General features: G+C 49.2%; 1 protein-coding gene across 1 annotated transcript in view; it reads right to left on the reverse strand.

The window, feature by feature from the left end:
• Nucleotides 1–1,534: 1,534 nt before the first annotated feature.
• The window catches only part of Scn5a (sodium voltage-gated channel alpha subunit 5), a 98,441-nt gene continuing 76,201 nt past the window's right edge, over nucleotides 1,535–23,774 (reverse strand). The window contains exons 20-27 of the mRNA XM_036193999.1: nucleotides 17,623–17,796; nucleotides 14,878–15,000; nucleotides 12,275–12,556; nucleotides 10,832–10,885; nucleotides 10,081–10,218; nucleotides 9,396–9,500; nucleotides 7,608–7,878; nucleotides 1,535–4,827 (exon numbers count right to left, since the gene is read on the reverse strand). Coding sequence (XP_036049892.1) covers nucleotides 3,590–4,827; nucleotides 7,608–7,878; nucleotides 9,396–9,500; nucleotides 10,081–10,218; nucleotides 10,832–10,885; nucleotides 12,275–12,556; nucleotides 14,878–15,000; nucleotides 17,623–17,796 — 2,385 coding nt within the window. The 3' untranslated portion in view covers nucleotides 1,535–3,589. The remainder of the gene's footprint in view (nucleotides 4,828–7,607; nucleotides 7,879–9,395; nucleotides 9,501–10,080; nucleotides 10,219–10,831; nucleotides 10,886–12,274; nucleotides 12,557–14,877; nucleotides 15,001–17,622; nucleotides 17,797–23,774) is intronic.

A 23,774-nucleotide genomic window follows, 5' to 3' on the forward strand; every position in this document is an offset into this window, starting at 1 on the left:
CCATAGGCATTTGTAGAGAAGAGAGCTGTGAGGGGAAGTTTCAGGATGAGGGCCAGTGATGGGCAGGGAGCTGGGCCATGTCAGGGAAGGTCCCCAGAGGAGGAGAGTCCTGACCCTGAGAAGAACAAGGGGTGTTCTGGGTAGAGGGAGCAGCAGCTGGTGAGGCAGGCAGGAAGAGCCTGGAGCCTTACAGACTAGAGATGTGGTTACAGAGGACGGCAGGACCAAAGGCAACAGAAGCCACTGAAATATCACCCTGGCCACTGAGGGAAGGGTGTGCAGTGGATGAAATTAGCAAAGGAAGTGCTTAGTGGTATCCAAGAGGCAAGGCAGACCCCTAACCTAACAAGGAGGGCAAGTTAGACCTGAGCAGTCACTGAGGAGCTAGGGCCCCCAGAGCTCAGATGAAGTGTGTTGGTGTTAGGGTGGGCATTAAAGATGGCATTAATGGGCTTGGGGCGAGGCAAGGAAGTTAGTTGAGTTCAGCATTAGGTGGTCTTGCTGGAAGGTCTAGAAATACCCAGAGAAGGTTGTTGAACACACTGGCCTGGGGCTCAGTGGAGAGGCCCTGGCTCAGGACAGGTTCTTCAAAGACACGCTTTTTTCACTTTCTTGAAGGGCTTGGGGGATGGAAAGACACAATCAAGAGCCAGGAGAAGGCAGGGCAGCAAAAGAAAAAAGCAAAACCAACCCACCAACCACAAGGGCCTGATTATAAGGTCCTTAGAGGTGTCCGAGGCACAGAGATCACGGGGCGGAGCTGTGGGGGGGACTGAGGGCAGGTTTGCTGGGTACACGTGCTCAGTTCTACCAGATGAAGAGCTCTGGAGTCTGGCAAGATGTTGACTATCACTGAACTGGGCACTTAACACAATTAAGGCAGTGAGTTCAATGCTATGTGTACCTTACCACCATTGATTAATTTTGAAACAGAAGTAGTTGAAAGACTGGAAAGGGTGATTTCCAGGCAGAGGAGGGAAGGGCTTCCTGAGGTGACCTGCTGCACACTGAGCTAAGGGTTTGCTTATTATGACAAAGGGCATTACTGAGTCTAGCCCAAGGAGGTCCTGTAGGCTGGCAGAGCACATGGTCACGTGGTGAGTGGGCTGGCAGCACGGAGCTGAAGTGGACTGAGGGATGATGGGAGGAGAGGAACACGAAGCCAGGGATCCGCCCTGAGGCTGCCTCTGGTTTGGCACTTTGGGGGTGCAGTTTCCTTCCTCCACAGTGCCCTGGAGCAGGAGGTCAAGGAACGGCCTGGGTATCCTCTTCTCCTGGGGGGTGTGCTGCCCATCTGCACCCTACTTGTGCTGGCTGGACCCTTGCCTCTGGCCAGTCTCCATGGGAACCACCTGAAGTCATTCTTGAGTCCTGCTTGAGGACCACCACCGCCAGTCCCCGGACCTGCTCAGCCTCCGCTGTCCTGCCCCTTCCTTGGCGCCCATGTTACACCTCTGCACAAGAACAGAGCCCAAACAGGTCATGTAAGCCATTTATTAGTTTGTTTGAAAAATAATGTATTTCATTTATACACGAAGCTTGGCGAGAAGTGCTCATTGATTTCGGACACCACCTGACATATATGCATGTCCTCCTCCTTCTGTCTACTTTCTTCTCCTCTCCTGCACATCGCTGTACAGTTCTGGAAAAAGAGACCATGTCGAGCCAACGAGTTGGGGCTAGCTGGCTCCTGCCCTTGGTCGTCCTGTCTGTGGCCAGCCCCAGGTCACATTCCTGCCTATGCAGCCTGACATGAGTGCCAGGGAGGGACACACTTCTCTCCAAGCCTTGAGAGCAAAGCACAGATCTACAAAAATAAGATTTCCACTCAGAGAAGCGTCACCAGGACAGTTAAACCAAGCTCCCCACACTGGACTTAATGGGGACACTGGATAAGTCTCCAGGGGTGGGTGGGGTTGCCACCAAGGGAATTGAGGTGATAAAAAGAAAGGTAATACTTGACTCGCCCACAGCGCCCCTCTTCAGCACTGCCATGAGCGTCCAGCCCTCCGACAGCTTGGCGAGGTAGGTAGGAGCAGCCAGCCTGCAGTGGGCAGTGAGACTGAGGTGGCCTGTGAGGTGGGTGCCCCCAGCCGAGGGTGGCTCCGCTGGAGAGCTAGACCTGGGCAGCCGTGCCCCTGCCTGCTCAGGCTCCACCAGCCAATCACGTCACCTCAGCGGTTCTCTACATTAAAAAGATTTGCATATGCTAAATAGGATTGTCAGCAGCTGAAGAGGTCATGGGGATAATTGGACCAGTAAAATCATTTTTCCCTGAAAAAGCCTTCTCAGAAGACTCCTGGGATGGTCAGACCCCTGCCCTCAGGGATCCTGTGTCCGGACAACTCCAGACCATGTGCTGGGTCTCGATGCCACACTGCCTCCTCCCCTAATGGGATAAATGGCGTGTCCCCTCCTAGGGCCCAGGTAGGACCATCCAGGGCCTTTCTCTAGGCAAGGCAAGGCTGCTCCCCCTCCCACTTCCAGTGTCTGAAGAGGAGTTGGGGCCTGATGGGAATCCTCTCCACATATGGTCAGAGGCAGAGAAACACCAGGGGAGCCTGGGAAACGGTGATTTTCTTTGTCGGGTGGACTGTGCAGCTGCCAGGGCTGGGCACCATTCAACAGCCCACATGGAACAGCCTTCTCTTCCTTGGCTTGTCGAAAGGGCCTGCCATAGCCCTGGAGCAAGCCAGTGCCTGGCTGTGAGTGGGGCTGGCCCCCTCATATTCTCGGCCTCCAACATTAATACTTATGGGAGAGGGAGAAAGAGCAGTCTGTCTGAGACCTAGGCTGCTCGTCAGGGAGCTTTTCATTTTCGTAGCACTGACCCCAGTGAAGCCTGAATAAAAAGGAAAATGGAATCCTGGGGACAACTCGGGTGCAGAGTGAGAACCACTGGAAGAACCTCACGCTTTGGGAGCAAAGGAGGCAAACCTGTCTCCCTTGGAGCAGCTCACCACACTTGCCTGAGGGGATCCTGGGCCCCTGTGGCCTGTGTCTGGCCCCGGTGTGTGAAGTGTGCGCATACACGTATGTGAGTGTGTGTGTAAGTGAAGGGAGTAGGCCTTCCTGGTTCCTCCTTTGGGCATGAGGCCTGAGGAAGCCAAGCTGGATCCCACTTAGCTCTGAGAGCAGAGTTCCGGCAGCTCAATTGACACTCTTGTTCAGGGTTAAGAAGAGGCAGTGTGAACTGCTGCAGATGTTCATGGAAAAAGATGTTCTTTGCTCAAGTAAAAAAAATATCAAATATAATAAATCTATGAAAGCCTGTTCATAACATGTACAGTGTGTTTTCCATTCCACTTCAGAGGCTGGGACAGAGTTGCTGTTCATAGCCTGGCCAGATAGGCTACTAGGGTGTGCCAGGCCTCCAGGGATAGGCCTCTACCAATAGGGGTTCCTGCAGCTGCTTCTGGCTTCAACGCAGAGACACAGAACTCTGCCTTGTGGTTCCTCCAAATCAAGGGTCATCTATCACTTCTGAAGCCCAAAGCCAGGAAGGCCTCAGCCGACACTGGTTTTAACTGCATTCAGGTTTGTCACGATACAACAAGGTATGCCACGGCCAGCAGTGGATAGGATAGGCTCACACTATCGATTCTCGGTCCCTATCTGGAGATGGAGGGAAGTCTGCAAGATCTTCACTACGGCTATAGTCAGACGCTCGCACTGGGAGGTTGTCGCTGGTGGCTCTCGTGACACTGTCGTAGGAGGGGGGGAAGGATGTGGAGGAGATGGAGGAGCTGGAGGGTGGGCCGCTGCGCCGGGAGAAGTTCTCATTCATCATGTAGGCAATGAGACCCTCTCGTTCAGGAGCATCCTCATCCGAGAGGCCACTGCCCGCTTGCTGGCGGAAGAGGAAGGAAGCATGCTTCACTGACCGTTGCAGCAGGTGCCTCCGGAAGGCCCGCTGGATGACTGTGGCTGATACTTCCTCATGCTTTCGTCGGAGGGTGGTGGTGATGGGCTCGTAGGAGATCTTGGAAGGATTGGCTGCCATGAACTTCTCCTCCATCTGGATCTTCAGAGCATCCATTTCTCCGGACTCCCCGAGCACCCTCTTGGTGAAGGCAAACAGGATATCCATACAGTGGATACGATCCCCACTCACCATGGGCAAATCCATGTTGATGAGGCTTATCTGGTTGGGCTTGGCGATACGGAGTGGTTCAGACAAGGCGTCTGCGAAGTCAGACAGGGCCAAATACTCAATGAACTGGGTGGCCTCTGGGTCGAACTTCTCCCAGGTCTCATAGAACATGTCAAAGTCATCTTCACTCAGGGGCTCGGTGCTCTCCTCGGTGGCCACACTGAAGTTCTCCAGGATGATGGCGATGTACATGTTGACCACGATGAGGAAGGAGATGATGATGTAGGTGGTGAAGAAGAGGATGCCCACTGCTGGGCTCCCACAGTTCCCCCGGGAGCCATTGCTGTTGGGTAGGTTGGGGTCACAGTACGGGGGGCCTGTGTTGAGGATGGGGCTGAGGAGGCCATCCCAGCCGGCTGATGTGGTGATCTGGAAAAGGCACAGCATGCTGTTGGCGAAGGTCTGGAAGTTGAACATGTCGTCGATGCCAGCTTCCCACTTGACATAAGCAAAGTTGGCCATGCCGAAGATGGAGTAGATGAACATGACGAGGAAGAGCAGGAGGCCGATGTTGAAGAGGGCAGGCAGGGACATCATGAGGGCAAAGAGCAGTGTTCGGATCCCCTTGGCTCCTCGGATCAGCCTGAGGATGCGGCCGATTCTGGCCAGACGGATGACCCGGAAGAGCGTCGGGGAGAAAAAGTACTTCTGGATGATGTCAGAGAGGACAGTGCCTAAGGGAAACAAGCAAGATTGTGGTCACCATGGCACCTCCACCCTCCTTCCAGGCCAGGCTCACTAAGGGAAAGTGTGTCTGTATAGGAGAATGCCCTTCTAGGAAGACCAGGTCAATGGGACATTCTAGGACTTTGCCTCCTCTTGCCTCTGTGACCCAGGAGATGAAAGACCTATACTTTGCTAAATGTCTTCTCAGTGCTGTTCTACTTGTAAGGATGCACCTGTACAATGGAGGTATGCTAGGACACCACTACATGGGTTCTGAGGCCAGAGGGTACGCATTCAGCACTCCAGCAGCCCAGCAGGAACCAGAGCTCAAAGCTTCCAGCTCCTCACTACTCAAAGTATGTTCTGAGGACGAGCAACCTAGGGCTCTCCTGGAGGCTTGTTGGAGATGCAAAATCCCAGCTCTACCCCTCACCCATTTCCTCTTCACAAATTCAGACACTGCAGGTGCATCCTAAGGGTCAGGACACATTGGCTTAGGATCAGTGCTATCCACACAGAGCAAGCTCAGTGTCTCTGTGATGGTTCCTATCATCCTTCAGCTCCAGGACTTTTCTATCTTTGGATCTCTAAGAGCACAGGTATATTACAGAAGAAAGTATGAAGTAAGCTTGCCTCTTGGGGTTATAAGGACCTCTCCTGGCTCCCTATTGTAACGCTGATGGCTGGCATGTGTCAGGAGCATTGGGTCATGCCCTTCACAGCCTTTATTTCATTAGACTCCCAGCACTCAGGAAAAGGGAGCCACCTAGCATCATCTTCCTCCTGGAAGATGGAACCAAAGGAAGGTCACTGACCCAAGTGACAAGCTGGGATGAAACCCAGACCTCTGGCTCCATGGCTGCTCTTAGCCACACTCTGGCTCTGTCCAGCACCAGGGTCAGCAGGTGATTTAGAAGTACATGCTGTGCTTCCCAAAGCCTCCAAGGTTTCATGGTCCACTCTAGCTGACATACTGCATCTCCTACATTGCCCTCCGGCCCCAATGAGGCACAGGGCTGTCCTTACTCCACCTGGGGCCTTGGGGCATTTCTGAGCCTACTTCATGTTCTACATGCCTGCCCATCACTGCCACAGCAGGAGTACCTGCCCTCACCTCTGTGTAGCTTCACCAGAGGTAGATGATGTTTCTGGCAGAAAGGCAAAGGTAGATGTGTACTCATAGGAATGGGCGTGGGGTCAAGGATTTGGGCTCTAAGTACAGCAACAAAGGAAACTATATAGGGTCAACATTAGACTTCACTGAAATGGAAGCAAGACAAATGGCAACACTTGTGCTTCCACAGACATCACAAAGATAGGAAGAAACAGAGAAAGGGAGGGAATATTTTTGATTTGTATATTTGATAAGGGACTAGAAGCCTGAATAGATAAAGTGCTCTTGCAACTCAACAATAAAAAAGATAAAATACTCTAATTTTTAAAATGAACAGAAGTTTTGAACAGCTGTTCTCTAAGGGAGATAAAAATGGCTAGTAAGCAGAGGAAAAGACACTCGGGCTCATCAGCCACCAGGGCATCAGCAACCCAGACACCAATGGGGCAGCACTCTCACCAGGACGGCCGTGACCATCATAGAAAGCCAGGCTGTGTGTTGGCGAGGAGGTGGGTTAATGGAAGTTCTGGTCACCAATGGTGAGTATGTAAAATGGTACAACCACTTTGGAAAATGGTTTGACAATTCTTGAGTATTTTAGATTAGTGGTTGCCAGGGGCTGAGGGGGGCAGACATGGAGAGGGGACATACCAGTGGGCAGAGTCTCTCTTGGGGGTTTTCTAGATTATGCAGTGGCAATGGTTGCTCAGTCTGCTGACAATCCAGTCAGCTCCACATAACCATCGTCAAGCCCACGGCAGACCAGTGTGATGATGGCCTACAGGATCATACTGCCCAGTGGCCTTGTAGCTCTTTGTGTCAGACAAATCCTGTGATGTGCAGACAATGCTGAAATTGCCTAATTACACGTTTTTCAGAACATATCCCTTGTGTGAAGCAATGCCTAGTGGTATTGAGAGCCACAGAATGTTCACTGTCAAGTGAATTTTAAGTTAACCTTCTGTGAATTTTACAGCACATGAATCACATCTTAATAAAGCTGTCATAGGAATTTGGGTTCTGGGACTGAACAGACTTGGTGGGGACTGTGTCTGTGTTAAGCTCTTGTCCTATGTTGTCCCTCCTCAGGTGAATTGCAGGAGGCAGTAATTCTGCAAGAACCTAGCACACAAGTTGGACTGTAGGATTTTCCATTCTCAGGAACGATTTATGTCTTCTACACTATCAGGCAATCTGCCTCTCATTCTTAGGGACTCAGCGTGACTCTTCTTCCTTTAGCCTAGGCTGTAAGCTTCTGTCGGGAGGGTAGGAGAGTCCCACAGTGGCCATGCCCTTTCCTAGCCTTAATCTTGACATTTTCTGAATAGCCACAGAGCTGAGACCCAGGGATGGTGAGGTCAGGATGGGGTACTGGGCTCTCTTCAGGTTGTCCACTTTGGCCTGAATGGGTCCTCCCAGACAAATTCTTTTAGAGTGATATGTAGGTCTGTGCTAGTATGTGTGTGTGTGAGAGAGAGGGGGTGAGGGGAAGGGAGAGGGGGAGGGAGGAAGAGGGAGGGAGGGAGGGAGGGAGGGAGAGAAGGAATACGGGGTGGGAGGAGGAGGAGGTGAGGAATACAGAGAAAGAAGGTAAGAGAACTAGACATGAGTTCTCTAATACAGGGCTGGATCAGGGCCCGTCGGGACCTTAGCCCCGCTCACTTGCATACCCACCCACGATGGAGAGGATGACAACCACGAAGTCGAAGATGTTCCAGCTGTTGGTGAAGTAATAGTGACGTAGGGCAGCCATCTTGATGATGCACTCGCCTGTGAAGATGCCCACGAAGAGCAGGTTGATCTTGGCTAAGATGTTGACCTTCTCAGGGCTCTGGTCATCTGTCTCCACCATCATGGTCACCATGTTTAAGCAGATGAGGAACATGATGGTGACGTCGAAGGCCTGCTTGGTCACAATGTCGAATATGAAGCCCTGGTACTTGTTCTAGAAGAAGAGACGAGGGCTCAGTGCAGCAGGGACCCCAGGAGACTCTGCTGCTTTCAGCCCAGACAATGTGCATCCTACTCACCACCCTCTGGGAGACTACAGCCCTCACCCCCCACTGTATGGCACTTGTCGAGGAGGAAACCATGGAGGTAGGTCAGCTGGCCCTCCTGCCTGATAGCCCATCCCCTCCAGGAACCGAGGACCAGCCCTGAGGCTCCCTCTTCCACCAGGCCATCCTGGTAGACTTCAGGTGGACCTTCAGGTCGACTTTTATCCTGTGTTTCAGCACATCATCCACCATCCTTCTCTTTTGTCTTACGTCCTGGAGGTTCAAGGTCAAATTTAAACTTCAATCCTAGCACTTGTATTTGCCTTCAGATTAATAGATTTTCTTCATGCTTTTTATGAAATGGATATTATTTATTCTACTGAATAAAATTATTTCATATGTTTAGAGAACATTTTATTTTTCAAATGTGTATATTTGTGTGCCTGCATGTAGGTATGTACACATGAATGCAGGTGTCTGTGGAATACAGAAAATGTTATTGGACCCCTGGAGCTGGAGTTCCAGGCAGCTGTGAACTGCCTGATGTGGGTGCTAGGAACTGAACTCAGGTCCTCTACAAGAGCAGCACACAGTCTTAATCACTGAGCCATCTTGTCAGCTACTCTATGTCTCTTTAATTATAAATCAGCCCAGATTATTTGAAGGAAGAGACAGGATTAAAAGTATGTCCTTTCTCTTTGAGACACACAGACACACACACACACATGCGCACACACACACATGTGCACACACAGACACACACACACAGACACACACACACACACACACACACACACACACACACACACACACCCCTAATTTAGGAGAGGACAGGGTGAGTAGGGAGGAATCAGAAGGTTTGAAATATTGGGCCTCTCCAATTGGCTGGTGGTTTAGAGACATCTCACCTAATTTGAATATTCCCCCATTCTATTTGTTTGTTTGTTTGTTTGTTTGCTTGCTTGTTTGTTTTTAGGTCTCAACATATAGTCCTGGCTGGTATTGAACTCACAGTGATCCTCCTTCTGCCTTCCAAGTGCTGAAATTACACACAACTCAATTCCTTATCCTGCTTTTGAGAAGGGTTGATGGAAGCGAGGAGCCAGGCTAGCCGAGAGCCCAGTACCCACCCTGGCTCTGCTCACAAGGGGAATACTTCTCTGCTTACCGATGTTCTGAAGATGGGACTGTGAGTGGGTGTAGGGATGTACAAGCTCACTACACTCCCAGGAAAGAACCTGGACCCCTGAAGAGTCCTGGTGAGTATGCTGTGTGCCCTGGATGTCATGGCCTCCTCATGCCGTCCCCACCATCTGTGTGAGGCTCACACCTCTGCATGGGTAAGACTCTGAGAGTGCCTCTCAGCTGGGCCGAAGGCTCAAGAGCTCTTGACGACTGGCTTCGAGGGAGGATCCCAGGACTCCTGAGAAGACCCTCCCTGACTCTGCCAGGGAGCTTAGCTCACCAGGGGCCGTGGGATAGGCTTCTGAGGCTTCTTAGAGCCCAGCTTCTTCATGGCGTTGTAGTACTTCTTCTGCTCCTCTGTCATGAAGATGTCCTGACCCCCTAAGTATAGAAAAACAGCACTCGCATAAATTTGGGGTTCTCAGGATCTTGCCTCCCGAGTGAAGGTGCCAGGCCCAACCACTTCATAATTTCCTGTCCCAAAAGGTGTACTTGGAGAGATTTCACCCCAAATCTGCCTTTCCAGGGCCCCTCCCTGTTCCTGTTCCCTGGGAAATCCTTATGGTTTTGTGGCCTGCAGGTCCAGTGTCCACTTAACCCTCTCCCTTGGCTCAGTCAGCAAGACCGAGGCACCTCTGAGCATCTCACTTGGTTTGGCTACAGATTAATCATGGCCTCTCTGGTGTGTCTCCTTGGGCCTCTCTGCACAGCACCACCCATAACTCTAGACCACAGTTAGGTTCATAATCCAAATTCTCACCCCTGAATCTCTTAGCTAGATGGGGGAAGGCAGAGACCCACCAAAGTCCCTTCTATTCTTCATGGCCATGTCTACACTCTCCCCACTGTATTTCATCAGAATAAAGAAAGAGGCTCGTTCCCAAGAGAGCAGGTGTGACAGGGGGCCTCTGGCACCCCATCCTCCTCTGCGCTCCCCACCCAGGTGGAGCCAATATTCTACGTATCTTTTTCTTCTGTTGGTTGAAGTTATCAATAATGACACCAATAAAGAGATTCAGGGTGAAGAAGGAGCCGAAGATGATGAAAACCACGAAGTAGATGTACATGTAGAGGTTGTATTCCCACTGCGGCTGCTCCTCATACTGCGGGGAGACATCAGACAGGGTTGTCACACAGGCAGGATGGGGCTGCAGTGGGGGCCATGGTGTGTGTGTGTGTGTGTGTGTGTGTGTGTGTGTGTGTGTGTGTGTCCAGAGGCCTGGCTGTGATTAGAGTGGAGGTGGGTAGGTAGAGGTAAGTGGAAGCCAGAGGTGGATGGTAGGGGTGTGTGGAGATGATGGAGGAAGGCAAGGACATCTGGCATGCCACGCTAAGGGGTGACCCCATATTAGTGTGTATCCAGTCCCTGGGCCAATGAGAGACTGGGTTACACTGACTCATCTCTCAGTCTTTCCTCAGTCATCAGTATGACTGGGTGAGGCACAAGGACAAGGAGAAACTCATCTACATCTTGGCTGCCTCCCTTCCCCTGTCTCCCCCCAACCCCCGTTCCCTTCCCCGTTCTCCTGAGTGAGGATGAATAATCCACAGTGGTTGGATTTGAAACGTGTTTGGGAATTTGGGGACTCCATGAAAGACCACATGGCCTTGCTGCAGGGCCAGGCCTCAGCATCCCCAGGAAGCTGAACCTGAGGATGACCTGAGTACATCCTGCTACTCCTGCCATGAGGCTGGGAGAAGCTAGTGGCAACCTACCCCTCTGGAATCCACAGCTGCATACATGATGTCCATCCAGCCTTTAAATGTCGCCTGTGAGGGAGAGAGCATGGAGGTCATCAGACTTGACCCTCTGTTTCAGCTACAGAGAATTCCCATCTCAATGAAGGCTGGAAATAGCCTCCTATAAGAAGCAAGAAGGCCCCAGTGACCCATTCAGTAGTGTCCAAAAGGCTGAGTGGCCCAGGGAAAGGCCTTCAGCAGGAGGAGGGATGGAGTAGACACTGAGCAGAAACCCCAAGAAAGCCATGCTAAGCTTCTCAATGGAGGCCTTGGGACTGGTAAAGCCAGGAGAGGGTCCACTCCTCAAAACACACACACTTCAGATTCTAACACAGCATAGGATCCAGACAGTGGCCTTGTTCAAAGACTGACCCCAGGGCTGATCTGAACAGCTGTGTCCTGCCTGTAACGACGGGATCCTTTTTGCTACCGTGTTTGTGAGTGGCTAGTAGCAACTTGTTTTCTAGAAGGAAAGAAAAATCCCTAACATATTTACCAAATTCTCTGATGGAAATATTCCCGCCACGACCCATTCCCACCACCATGGTGTGACCTCTGTGAAGAGAGTCAAGAGCCACAGTGTTACAGAATTCACACCGTGCAGGGTAGTGACCTGGACAACCCTCTCATTTTTTTGAGACAGTCTTTCACTGAACTTGGAGCTCAGTGGCTAGACTGGCTGGCCAGCAAACCCTAGGAATCCTCCTGTCTCTACCTCCCCAGAGCCATGTTTACAGGCATTCGCCATTACACCTGGCTTTTGATGTGCGTGTCTGGATCTGAACTCAGATCCTCAAGCTTGTGTGGCAAGCATTTTATTTACCATGCCATCTCCCCAGCCCTGTGGGTTGATTTTCCAGCAGATGTTATAATCTCTACACCATCCTTCTCATAAAATAAATGGACAATGGAGAGAACCTACACATCAAAGATGGAAGCAGACATGCTTCTTTCAAGGGTGGGGCAGGGATCAGGAGTCCAGGGCCTTGCGCATGTTAGGAAAGCACTCTGTTATATCCCCATCTCAAATGTATTCTTTTAAACAGCCCAAGATATAAAATTGGTCAATTACAATTTTACTAACAGTTCAGTCCCTGGGGAGTCGACAGTCTTGTATCTACCTTGTGCCACCTAACGAGGTCCATTTGACTGAAGGCTGGGGATTTGGTCCTGTCTAGTGCTGGCTTGATCCCCAAGCCATACACCTTGGACAGTGTAGGCTCAATATAGAACTGAGACTTTAGGAACTTCCCAAGGAGCCATGTGCCTGGGAAATTCTAGCCTCTTTGGGCTCTGTGACCTTACTTCAGGGACCCAGCATGACCCCACTGGCCTGCTCCTGCCCACACCAAGGATATGTGAGGGACATATTTCTGATGCACCAATGGAGGAAGGGGATCCTTTCTCTCCCATACTTACCACCTGCAGAAGGGCCAGGTACCCGGCCCCCACGTTGTCAAAGTTGACTTTCACCTTGGTCCAGTACAGTTCTCCAGTCACGTTGAAGGACTCACATTCACTCTTGTTGTTCACGATGGTGTAGTTCAGAGGCAGGTCCCCCTCAGTCTGGTTGATGCACCTACCAAACTTTCCAGCGAAGAGGTTCACGCCCATGATGCTGAAGATGAGCCAGAAGATGAGGCAGACGAGGAGGACGTTCATGATAGAGGGGATGGCGCCCACCAGCGCGTTGACCACCACCTCATGGATGAGAGTGGACTCAGTTCTCAGAGTTGCCGAGAGCATGTGCTCTTTTCAAGACAACCCCCCCCCCCCGCCCACCACCACTGACTGGACTTTCTGGCCACAGGTGGCTGTGGGAGTGGGGAGCTTCCAGTCATGGAGGAGGTTGACTTCACGGCAAGAACTCTGGTGGCAAGTAAGGAGAGTCATAGAGAATCAAGAGACCTTTTCATCTACGCCCAGTGCTGAGGTAACTCCAGAGCACACCAGCCTTTCCCCTTCCAGCTCTCTTTTGCCTTTAGCTATGATCTGAAAAACTCAATTTTCATAAAAATGGGTTTTCTACTGTTTGAGGCTGCCAGGAGTCCAATGGGTAGGGACAGGCTTAGACACAGCTGGAGGCTTTAGGTCCTGCGTCAGGCAGGCAGCCTGCTGGTCCTTGAGTTCTCTGTGCTAAACTTCTGGTTTATTTCAAAGCTGCTGCTGCTGGGAGGGGATGGTTCCCCCAAGTATACCCAGGGGCTCCCCTGCTATGTCTGCAGAGTACTGTCTGACTCCTCACACTCCTTCTGAGCCCCCAGAAGGTGGCTTCCTGACAGATGCATTTGAAAAACTCTGGCCCACTCATGGGCCCGGAAGCTATTGACCACAGTGACGGGGTGGAGCTGGGGTGGATTCTGTTGTGGCACAGAGGGTTCAAAGTCAAGATGGGGGATGGCATGCTAAAGCCATCCCTGGAGCAGGTGGGAAACCCAGCTCCCTAGGGCACCATGCTTTCTGCAGAAACCTCAGGAGTTTGCCCTTGGCTGGCACTGAAACCAGCAGCCACATCAGAGGCATTCCTGGCACCTCGCATCACCGTGTCCCTCTGGAATCAAGTGTCCTTGGCTCCCAAAGAGACATTTAATGCTGGTCTGATTACTCCCTTGTGGGTGGGTTCCTGCCAGGACTAAGCAGTGTGATGAATTGGTGGTGTGGGCAAAGTTCAAAGCCATCAACCAAACGATGAGCTGTGTGATGGGACCTGCTGGGGCAGGGGACACAGACATTGTTCTCTAAAGCCATGAAGAACTGTGTGTGTTAAAACACAGACACAGACACACGCACACATGCACTTACTCACACATACACACACACACATACACTTACACACACACGTGCATGGGAGTCTTTCTTCTTGCTGCCTATCATAACTAATTTTTTTTCAGTGCTGTGGCAGGTGTCAAACCCAGGGCTTTACACATCGAGGCAAATGCTCTGTTAGAGACCCACATCCTCTCCCTCACAGTTGTTTTTCTTGGGGGCTTTAAAATTTGTCTCATAGAAATGGATGGAACTAGAAAACATGAAGTGAGGTAACCTAGCTCAGACAGACAAATACTGCTTGTTCTCTCTCATGTGGATCCAGCTTCTAGTTTTTCTATATGTATATCTGTGTGGGAGTGAGTGTGGGTAGAGACCTGGAAAGGGGCCCATGAGGGAGAGGTGTGGGGAGGGTAACACACACACGATATGAAAATGGGAAGGGACAAGCAGGGGGGGGGGCAGGGAGAGGGGAGGTGGGGGAACCAACGGGAACTAGTATATATAAAAATGTCAGGAAGAAATCCGTTACTTTGCACGATAACTAAAATTATTATTTTAAAAAAGAAATAGGGCTGCGGAGATGGTCCAGCTGATAAAGGTACAAGCCTGGTAAGCTGAGTTTGGTCCTGAGAACCCAGGGTGGGCGGACACAACCACTTCCTGAAAGTTGTTCTCTGATCTCCACATGCATGCCATGGCACATGGGCCCCTATGCTCATGAGTGTAACACACACACACACACACACACACAAAATTTTTAAAGATGATATTAAAATTTGCCTTACATGCTCACATTCTTTGGTAAAATGTGGCACCCCCTAAATGTCTGTGCAATCACAAAGGCATTTGCTAGGCCATGAACTTATGCAAACTGTCACCTGAAGGTGAGAACACAGTCTACTCACACCACCTTCCTTGGCCTCGCTACACTGCCCTTCACCATCACACAAAGACACGGAAAGGCAGGAAGTGAGGAACTTCAGGCCAGCCTGTAGCGTGGCATAGGAGGTGCTGGGCCCCTGTGGAAGAGCAGAAGTAGAGGATCCTGGTGCCAATGGGCCTGGGTGTTGGCGAGACTGTGCTCTGGTGAGTTCCCTCCTGAAGGTGAAAGCTGGAAGAACCCTTTGCAGAGATTCCAGACCACACTCCTCAAATTCAGCAGGGAGACCATCTTGGCTTCAGGCCTTCTGGTTAGGGGGTGTGGGTGTGTCCCCGCCTCCTCCACCTGCTAGGATGGTGGAGGCTCCACTTACCCTCATGCCCTCAAATCGTGACAAGGCCCTCAGGGGTCGTAGTGCCCGCAGTGTCCTCAGTGACTTGATGGGACCCATCTCAGCAAAACCTAAGGTGTTGGCCACAAGGCTGATCAGCGAGACCTGCAGGGAAGGAAGTGGGTGGGAAGGGGGGTACAGCTCCAGAGACTGGCTGTAGGATCTCAGCTCATCTCAGGCAGGCTAGCCAGGCTTCCCGGAGCCTTGAAGGGCTGGGGCAAGCCATGACTGTCCTGTCTACAGGCCTTTAGAGAGCTGGCTATATGCATGTCACAACCACTAACCCCACCCTTGGGATATGTTGTTCCTATTCCGTTTGTGTGGCTGAGCAGAGCGCGCCTGGGCTTCTAAGTACAATTTTTGAGTTGGTCCTCTCCTCTCCCAAGAAGTCTATTTTGGGGAAGAAAGAGCAGTCCTGGGCTGCATACAAGTACCAGACAGTCATGGGGTATGTCCTTTAAGCTGGACTTTGTAACATTCTGACATCTTTTGAGGACCTAGGCAGGGATGGGCGGCACTGGAGCCTCTACTGTGTACTCCCTCCTTCCTTCCCTAGCATCCCCGCTCCATGTACCCCATCATGCCAAAGGTCTGAGAGCCAACGCCCTTACTTCTCTACTCTCTTGTGACCACAGTCTGGACATGGCGTCTTACCTGGACCCCTGCCTTTTACTCTGGTGCTGCAGAGGCCTAGGAGCCAAAGCCCTAGAGCTTTCTCCTAAGTTGGGAAGCACTGGGTGGTGGGGGTGGCCAAGGGGTACTGAGGAAGAGGCCTGGCTAGTCCCCTTTTCATCCTAAACAAAAGCCCGAGGTTTTACAAAGGCCTTATGTGCCCTTTTCTGTTCCTGCTCCCTCTGCCCAGCCACTCTGGAGTGGTTTCTCAGAGACGGCAGGCATAGTGTGTGGAATGTTCTGACAGACACCTACAGAGTCAGCTCTCATCAAGCCACCTCAGGGGTCCCACTCCTGCTAGGTTATTTAAAGGTGTGGCTTACATCTTCCCTCTGCCCTACATCTGGTTCCTGTACTTCTAATGCCTTGCCCTCCCTGGTTTCTTTTCCCCATGCAATTCACCCTCCAACGTAATACCGACTTGGCTCCCTCTCTCCCCTTCTCTCTCTCCTTTTTGAGTCAAGGTTTTGTTATATAGCCCTGGTTGGCCTGGAACCCATAACAATCCTACTGCCTCAATCTTCTGAGTGCTGGAATTATAGGCTGTACTCTCATACTCAGCTAATGTGTATTTAAAAACATCATCTTCATTTACTTATTTTGTGTGTGTGTGCACGCGCATGCGCATGCACATGTTTAGAGATTACAGGACAGCTTGTAGGAGTTGGTTCTTCCATCATATAGGGTTGGAGGATAGAATTCAGGTCATCAAGCTTGGTGGCCTTTTCCCACTGAGCCACCTCACCAGCCCCAACAGGCTTCTTTCTATTACTTTATCATCTGTTGTCACTTTGCCTCAGGTGGGTTGAGACTTCCAGACTTACCATGATCCTTGAGTGTGGGCCTGGGACCACCTGAGGCTGGGGCCACCTGAGGCCTGGGACCACCTGAGGGTACTTGAGGGGTAACCACAAAAGGTTATATGGGACACCCAAGGGTCTTTCTATATTCTCCATCCCACACTGCTTTGGTAGTGGCTCAGCTATGCCTTGGCCAAGAATACTGGGGCTGGGTCCCTTCTCTGCCTCTGAGTCAGGTGTGAGAACTTAGCACGGATCTGGGCCTCTTCTCTACCAAGTCATCCCCTGCTGGTGTGCAAATCCCAGCGCCAAGCCCAAGGGCCACCAACAAATCCATACTTTCTGGAACGGGCTGTAGATCCTGATGCCCATTCTTTCCTGTGGAACCCTTCCCAGGGATGCACAAACACCTGGGCTCCTGAGCTCCATTTCCCGGGGACACACACTCCTGGGTTCCCAAATCCTACTTCCCAGGGATGCACAAACACCTGGGCTCCCAAGTCCCTCTTCTCTCACTCAAAGTAGATTCGGGGCTGCTCCTCACCCTGAGCATTGTCTCCCCCAAGCTCTGTCTATCCCCCAACTTGACCCATTTGTCCTAAACTCATCCTGCAGTGCCCTGGAGTCCAGGAAGTTCAGGGAAAGGGCTTCCTACTCCATCTGCCAACTGAGAGCTCAGAGAATATGCTCATTCCTTGCACTGGCCATCCTAGGACACATCCTGGGCAGACAAGGTCTCCCAATGGTCTGATGGTCCATGCAGCCTCAGTTCAGGCTTCCTCCTGTTCACACAAGATGCCTGTCTCAATCTCCCAGTGGTTTCTGCACCTAAGTCTAACTGACATCCTCCCACAATCCGAGCTGGCATGGAGACTCTGTTAGTCCTAAGTCTAGGCGGCCTAAGTGGCTGTGGTCCACCCTTGGGGTCCACAGAGCTATCTATTCACTTCCTCCCTCTGGTCACTCTGACAACATGCCCCACTGTTGATTCTGGCCCAGGACCCTGCCTGAACAGATCTCTGCTCCTGACTGTCTCCTACAGATCCTGCTCTGAGGCAGGCCTTCACTCTCAGCTGCCCTCTTCCTCCCTGACCAAAGTCTAGGCTTTAGACGCTTGACTTCCTTCTGCTCACCTGCCACACAATGCAGCTGAACACCCCCACTTCTGCATGGTGGTTCTGCCTGGCCCTGTCCTTCCATCCCTTGCACGGCCATGAGCCCCTGCCTCTTGGGTCCCCTTCATGTGTCCACTCACATCCACAATTAAGAAGTCAAGCCAGCACCAGGCATTGGTGAAGTACTTCTTGAAGCCATAGGCCACCCACTTGAGCAGCATCTCCAACACAAAGACATAGGTGAACATCTTGTCAGCATACTCCAGCAGAACCCTGATGGTCTTCCGCTCCTCCAGGTAGATGTCCTCAAAGGCCTGTGGGCAAGGCACACAGGAGGGCTCAGAGTCCAGATCCCTGCCGAGCAGTTCACTCTGCAGGGGACATAACTTCTAGCAACAGCTGCTGCTCAGGAGCAGGGAAACTGAGGACAGACACATAGGAAGTGAGGTAATGCCTCCTTTCACAGCTGTGACTTCCTTCCCACCCATCCACTGTGGATGGGCCAGGAGGCTGTCCTCACTGTAGGTGGGTAGCTGGGCAGTGTACTACACTAAAGAGCAAGTGTTAGTTCTGGGCTAGCAACCTTTAGGGTCACGTTCCTGGCTGGGCTCGGTGCTGCAGGCCTGTAATCCCAGCTACTTGGGAGGCTGAGACCATAAAGCCTGTTTTAGCTGGAGAGAGACGGTAAAGGGGGAGAGGTAAAGGGGAGGGGAAAGATACCAATGCTAGCTGGGGAACTTTGTGAGATCCTGCCTCAAGATAAAAAGTAATTAGACACTAAATAGATAAATAAATGCTGGGTTGTGCCCCTGTAGTCAGCCCTGCCTTAGCATGTGTGAAGCTCCAGGCTTGATTCCCATCACAGGAGAAACAAATAAGTGAATAATTTGATATAGACAACAATGAAATAAATTAAGCTTTCCAAAACTCACCCATTTTAACCAGAGAGAGGGAACAGACCCTCAGCTCATAGCTCTGTGCTGAACATAGTGTACAGTGCTGCTCTGGTTTTCCCTTCACTTTGGATTTACCCCACTTACCTTGCACATTTACCATTTTCCTTGGGAATTTATACTGGACTCCATTCTAACGACGACTGAGAGTCCTCTTATAATGAATACACTTAAGTAAACAAAAGCCCAGCATCACTTGGTCCAAAGCAGAATTTTCTGTCTTTTAAAATACACATATTCAGACATTCCCCAAATACTAGCCATACAGCACTTACTATTTTTAACTGATTGATTAATTTCTTGTTTTGACACAGGGTCTCACTATATAACTCTTTCTGGCCTAGAATTTGTTCTGTAGACCAGGCTGGCCTCAAACTCACAGAGATCTACCTGCCTCTGCCTCTCGAGTGCTGAGGATTAAAGGCGTGCGCCACCATGCCCAGCCAAAGCGGAGTTTTCAGTAAATGACTACAAACGCTGTGCGCTCTGACATCCAGGACAAACAGGCTCTCCTCAGAATCTAGGAGTCACATGTGTAACCTCAGCCAGGAGCTCTTGCTTTGGCAGATTGCCTGTCCCCGCACACTAAAGATGACAAAAGATTCCCCCCTTTCCTTATTCCTGCTTCCACCCAGCCTCCCTTCCGAGCCACTGGGACACTGCCATACTACCGGGGTTTCCGCCTGCCCTTCCTCCTTTGGCCTTCTGCTTGTTCCTTCTCCAGCTACCTCTCCAGTCAGAGTGTGCTCTGAGGCTCCCTGTCTAGGCAACATGTCACCAGGGATCCTGAGGAGCTGCGTCCTTCAGTCACCCCTGGGTTCCTATCTGACTTCAGGGCCTCTGCTGTGGTCCAGGCATAGGCTTGGTTGGCAGTGCCTGGGGACACACAGCTGAGGCCTCTGTGTGGCTAATTGGGCCTGTGTGGGCAGCACAGCAGTACAATGCAGGCCCTCAGATGTACTCAGAAGCTTCGAAATGAAAGTGGAGCTCTATTAATCTACTTATGTCTGCGTTTTTATTTTTTCTGAAATAAAAAAATATGCTACTCATGAATCAAACAAGGCCTAGGAATGTAGCTCAGTGAGAAGCATGAATAAGGCTCTAGGGTCATGCTCAGAGCCCTAAATAAATACACAAATAAAATAAAATACCATAGAAATGATCAAAATTGGCATTTCCAATTTCATGAGCATACAGGAATGGGCACTAACATTCAGATACCATTCGTGTGAGTGCGTGCATATACATGTGTGCCCACACATACACACAATGTGAATTTACAGGCTACATTAAACATTTGCTTTGGAACTACTTTTTAAAATTATCTTATTTTTAAATCATGTGTTTATGTGTGGGTATGTGCATGTAAGTGCGGTGCCCGTTGAGGCCAGAAGATGGCATCAGATTCCTTGGAACTGGAGTTATAGTTGGTTATGAGCTGCCAGGCATGAGAACTGACTCAGGTCCTCTGCAAGAGAGCAAAGCTGGGTGTGGTGGGGGGCATCCCAGCGCTTAGGTTGGCTGAGGCAGGAGGCTCACAAGTTCCAAACTACTTTGGGGCTATGTGGTAAGACCCTGCCTCAGAAATCAGCCAACTGGGCTTCACAAGATGGTTCTGAGGATATAGGTGTTTGAGATCCTTGGGACCTACATGATGGGAGGAGAGAACCAACTCCTGTAAATTGTCCTCTGATCTCTCTCTCTCTCTCTCTCTCTCTCTCTCTCTCTCTCTCTCTCTCTCTCTCTCTGGAATGTGTATACACAATCTATTCTGAACTTTTACTCTTTTAAAGTGAATACATTAATACTTGTCAATCTTTTCAAAGATTGCACATCTCAGTTGTTCCCAATTTACCTCTACCAGGGGCAATTGAGGATCAATTTCTAGGCTCCTGATGTCAGAACAAAGCTGTGGTTTGGGAACAGACTTCGAGCAAGCCCCAGAAGAGACCAATTTACACTCCATCCACATAGTACTCTAGTTTGCTGTGTGCTCTAAGTCTTGCTTATCCTAATTCATTATCACGTCATGTAATATAGTTATATCATCGGTTATAATGCTCCCTTAGTAAATCTTTGATATCACCAGGGGGCTGGAGAGATGGCTCAGTGATTAAGAGCACTGACTGCACTTCATGAGGACCTGGGTTCGATTCCCAGCACCCATATGGTGGCTCACAAACACCTGTAATTCCAGTTGCAGGGGATCCAATACCTTCTTCTGGCCTCTGTGGGCACCAGCCACACACATGGTGCATGCATACATGCAAGCAAAACAACCAAACAGGAAAAAAATCTTTTTTTAAAAAGCCCTCACCCATTCTGAGACAGGAAAGAATCTTCCCTCCCCCACCTTTAAGTTTTGTGGTTTGTTTTTATATTATGATTTCAAAAAAAATCTAATATATATTTGATAAAGAGTAAATATATATTTTAATAAAATTTTCTCAGTGGTTTGTCAACTGCCCCAATATTTTATTTAAAAATCTGCATAAAATCCACTAATCAAAAGTTGATCTTACTGTATGTGACATTTCTCTGTTTGCTTAGATCTGCCAAAGGTCTTTCTACTGTTTGTTCCTTTCGGTGCTGAGATGGAGCCCAGGGCCCGACCTGTTTCTAGACAAGTGTTCTGCCACTGAGCCGAGTCCCAATCCCTCACTCAGTGCTGTTATTGAGCTGCAGCATCAATGCCACCGTCTATTATTATAACTGCCTTTTCCTGCATATGTGTGAGTGTTTGCTTGCATGTGTGTCTATGTACTACATGCATGGTTAGTACCCTCAGAGAGGTCATAGGATCTCCTGGAACCGGAGTTCTAGTTGGTTGTGAGCCACCATATCGGCACTGAGAATCAAAAACAGGCCCCCAGCAAGAGCAGCAAGTGCTCTTAACCACTGAGCCATCTCTCCAGGCCTATCATTTTTCTATCTTTCGTGTGTGTGCTATGTGTATATGTATTTGGGTGTGTACGTGTTTGTGTGTGTGCAGCATATACATGTGGAGGTCACACAGACAACCCTGTCAATCTTCACCTTCCATGTTGCTACTGTGTGTGCCAGGCTAGCTGGCCCATGAGCCTCAGGGATTTTCTGGCCTCCACTTCCCATCTTGCTGAAGAAGTGCTGGGATTACAGGTGTGCACTAATACATCCAGTTTTACTGGTGCTGGGGACCCAAACTCAGGGCCTGGATCAATCACTCTACCCTGAGCCACGGTTTTAAATTCTTGCTTCTTTTCTTTTCTTTCTTCCTTTTTGAGACAAGGTCTCACTATACAGCTCTGGCTGACCTGGAACTTGCTATATAGACCTGGATGTTGTGGAACCCACAGAGAGCCACCTGCCTCTGCCTCCTGAATGCTGAGATTAAAAGGGTGTGATACCATGCCAGGCTTCAATTCTTGCTTTTATGTTCAACTGATTTTCTTTATTATATTTAATTAATAACACTGGTAAGTACTTAATGATTATTATTATTATTATTATGGTTAATACTAGAAAGTAGTTAAATGTTTTTTTCATATTCTTAACTTTAATGAAAACATTTTGAGTGATTTACTACTAATGATGACAGAAACTAGTGATAACAATTGACTTTTTCAGTAAATTAAGAAAATGTTTTATTTCTATCATCATCAGATTTTATGCCTTCATTTAGATAATTGTATGTTATCTTTTTTTCTACTCATAAATTGATTTTGAGACATTATCATCATTTTGGCATTTTAGAATATATATGTGATATACCTAATCTTTAAAATCTATTACTGGATTCAGTTTGCATTTTACCAGATAAATACACCATTATTTCTAAGTATGGAGTCTGAGGTCTGAAAACTGGTGTGTCTTCTTTTCAATATTCTTGAAGGTTTTGAAATCAGCTTTAGTTTGAACAGGAATAATATATGTACTTTCCATTTTTCCATACATTAGGATATTTTTCAAATTTTTATTTTTCTTAAATATTTATCTATTTTTATTTACATATATGAGTATTTTGGCTGCATCTATGTCTGTACACCATGTGTGTACAGTGCCCACCGAGGTCAGAAGAAGGCGTCAGATCCCTGAAACTGGAGTTACAGATGGTGTGAGCTGCCACATAGGTACTGGTAACTGAACCTAGATTCTCTAACAGAGCAGTGAGCACTCTTAATGACTTAGCCATTCCCTTAGGCCCTATTTTATTTAAGTGTGTGTGTGTGTGTGTGTGTGTGTGTGTGTGTGTGTGTGTGTGTGTGTGTGAAGATGCCCATGGAAGCCAGAAGAGGGCATCATATCCCTCTGGAGTCACATGTGGTTGTGAGCTGCCCACTATGAGTGCTGGGACCCAAACTCTGGTCCTGTAGGAAAGCACAAACACTATTAACTATCCAGCAGTCTCTCCAGCTGCCACATTAGAATATTTAAATAGCAATGGAATTATTTTCTTCTCTCCAATTGTGATAAACTCCATCCTGGGAAACATGAGAATTTAGAATAGCTAGTGATTTATGATTCTATTTTCAAGGAATTAGCTATAGAATTTTATGCCAATTTACTATTTATTTTCTAGTTCATTAATTCATATTTTATTTCATTGGTTTGCTCAGGATTGTCTTGTTCTTACATTTCTATTTTTAAAACAATTTTATTAACTGATTGATAATTGTATGGGAGAAGGGGTTGGTGAATGTGCATGTTCCAGTGTGTGTGGGGTCAGGGAACAACCCTATAGAGTTGATTCTTTCCTTCCACCTTTACATGGGTTTTGGGGAAGGAATTCAGGTTGTCAGGCTTGTGTGGCAAGGGCCTTTACCTGCTGAGCTATGTGACTGGCCTTGTATTTCTAATTTCTTGAATCAAACAATTAATTGGTCACTAAAAAAATCTTGAAAAAAAAACCCCTTGCTGTTGTGGAATATTAGTTAAAGATGTGTTACATTCATTTATGCTGAGGAATATTTGTTTAATGATGCAAAGATGTGCTGCATTCTTTTATGTTGCATTTGTTTAACTCTGTGAAGCTGTGTTACTCTGCCTGTCTAAAACACCTGATGGTCTGATAAAGAGCTGAATGGTTAATAGCAAAGCAGGAGAAAGGATAGGTGGGGTTTCCAGGCAGAGAGAATAGTAGAAGGAGAAAGAGAAAAAGAGGTGTCCAGGGGCCAGCCACACAGCCACACAGCCCACAGCCACACAGCCAGCCACACAGCCAGCCACACAGCCACACAGCCAGCCAGACAGCCAGACAGCCAGACAGTCACACAGCCAGCCACAGAGTAAGAAGGAAAGAAAGGAATAGAGAATAGAGAAAGGTAAAAGCCCAGAGACAAAAGGTAGATGGTATAATTTAA

The sequence above is a fragment of the Onychomys torridus genome, chromosome 7, assembly GCF_903995425.1.
Source record: "Onychomys torridus chromosome 7, mOncTor1.1, whole genome shotgun sequence".
Classification (NCBI taxonomy): Eukaryota; Metazoa; Chordata; class Mammalia; order Rodentia; family Cricetidae; genus Onychomys; species Onychomys torridus.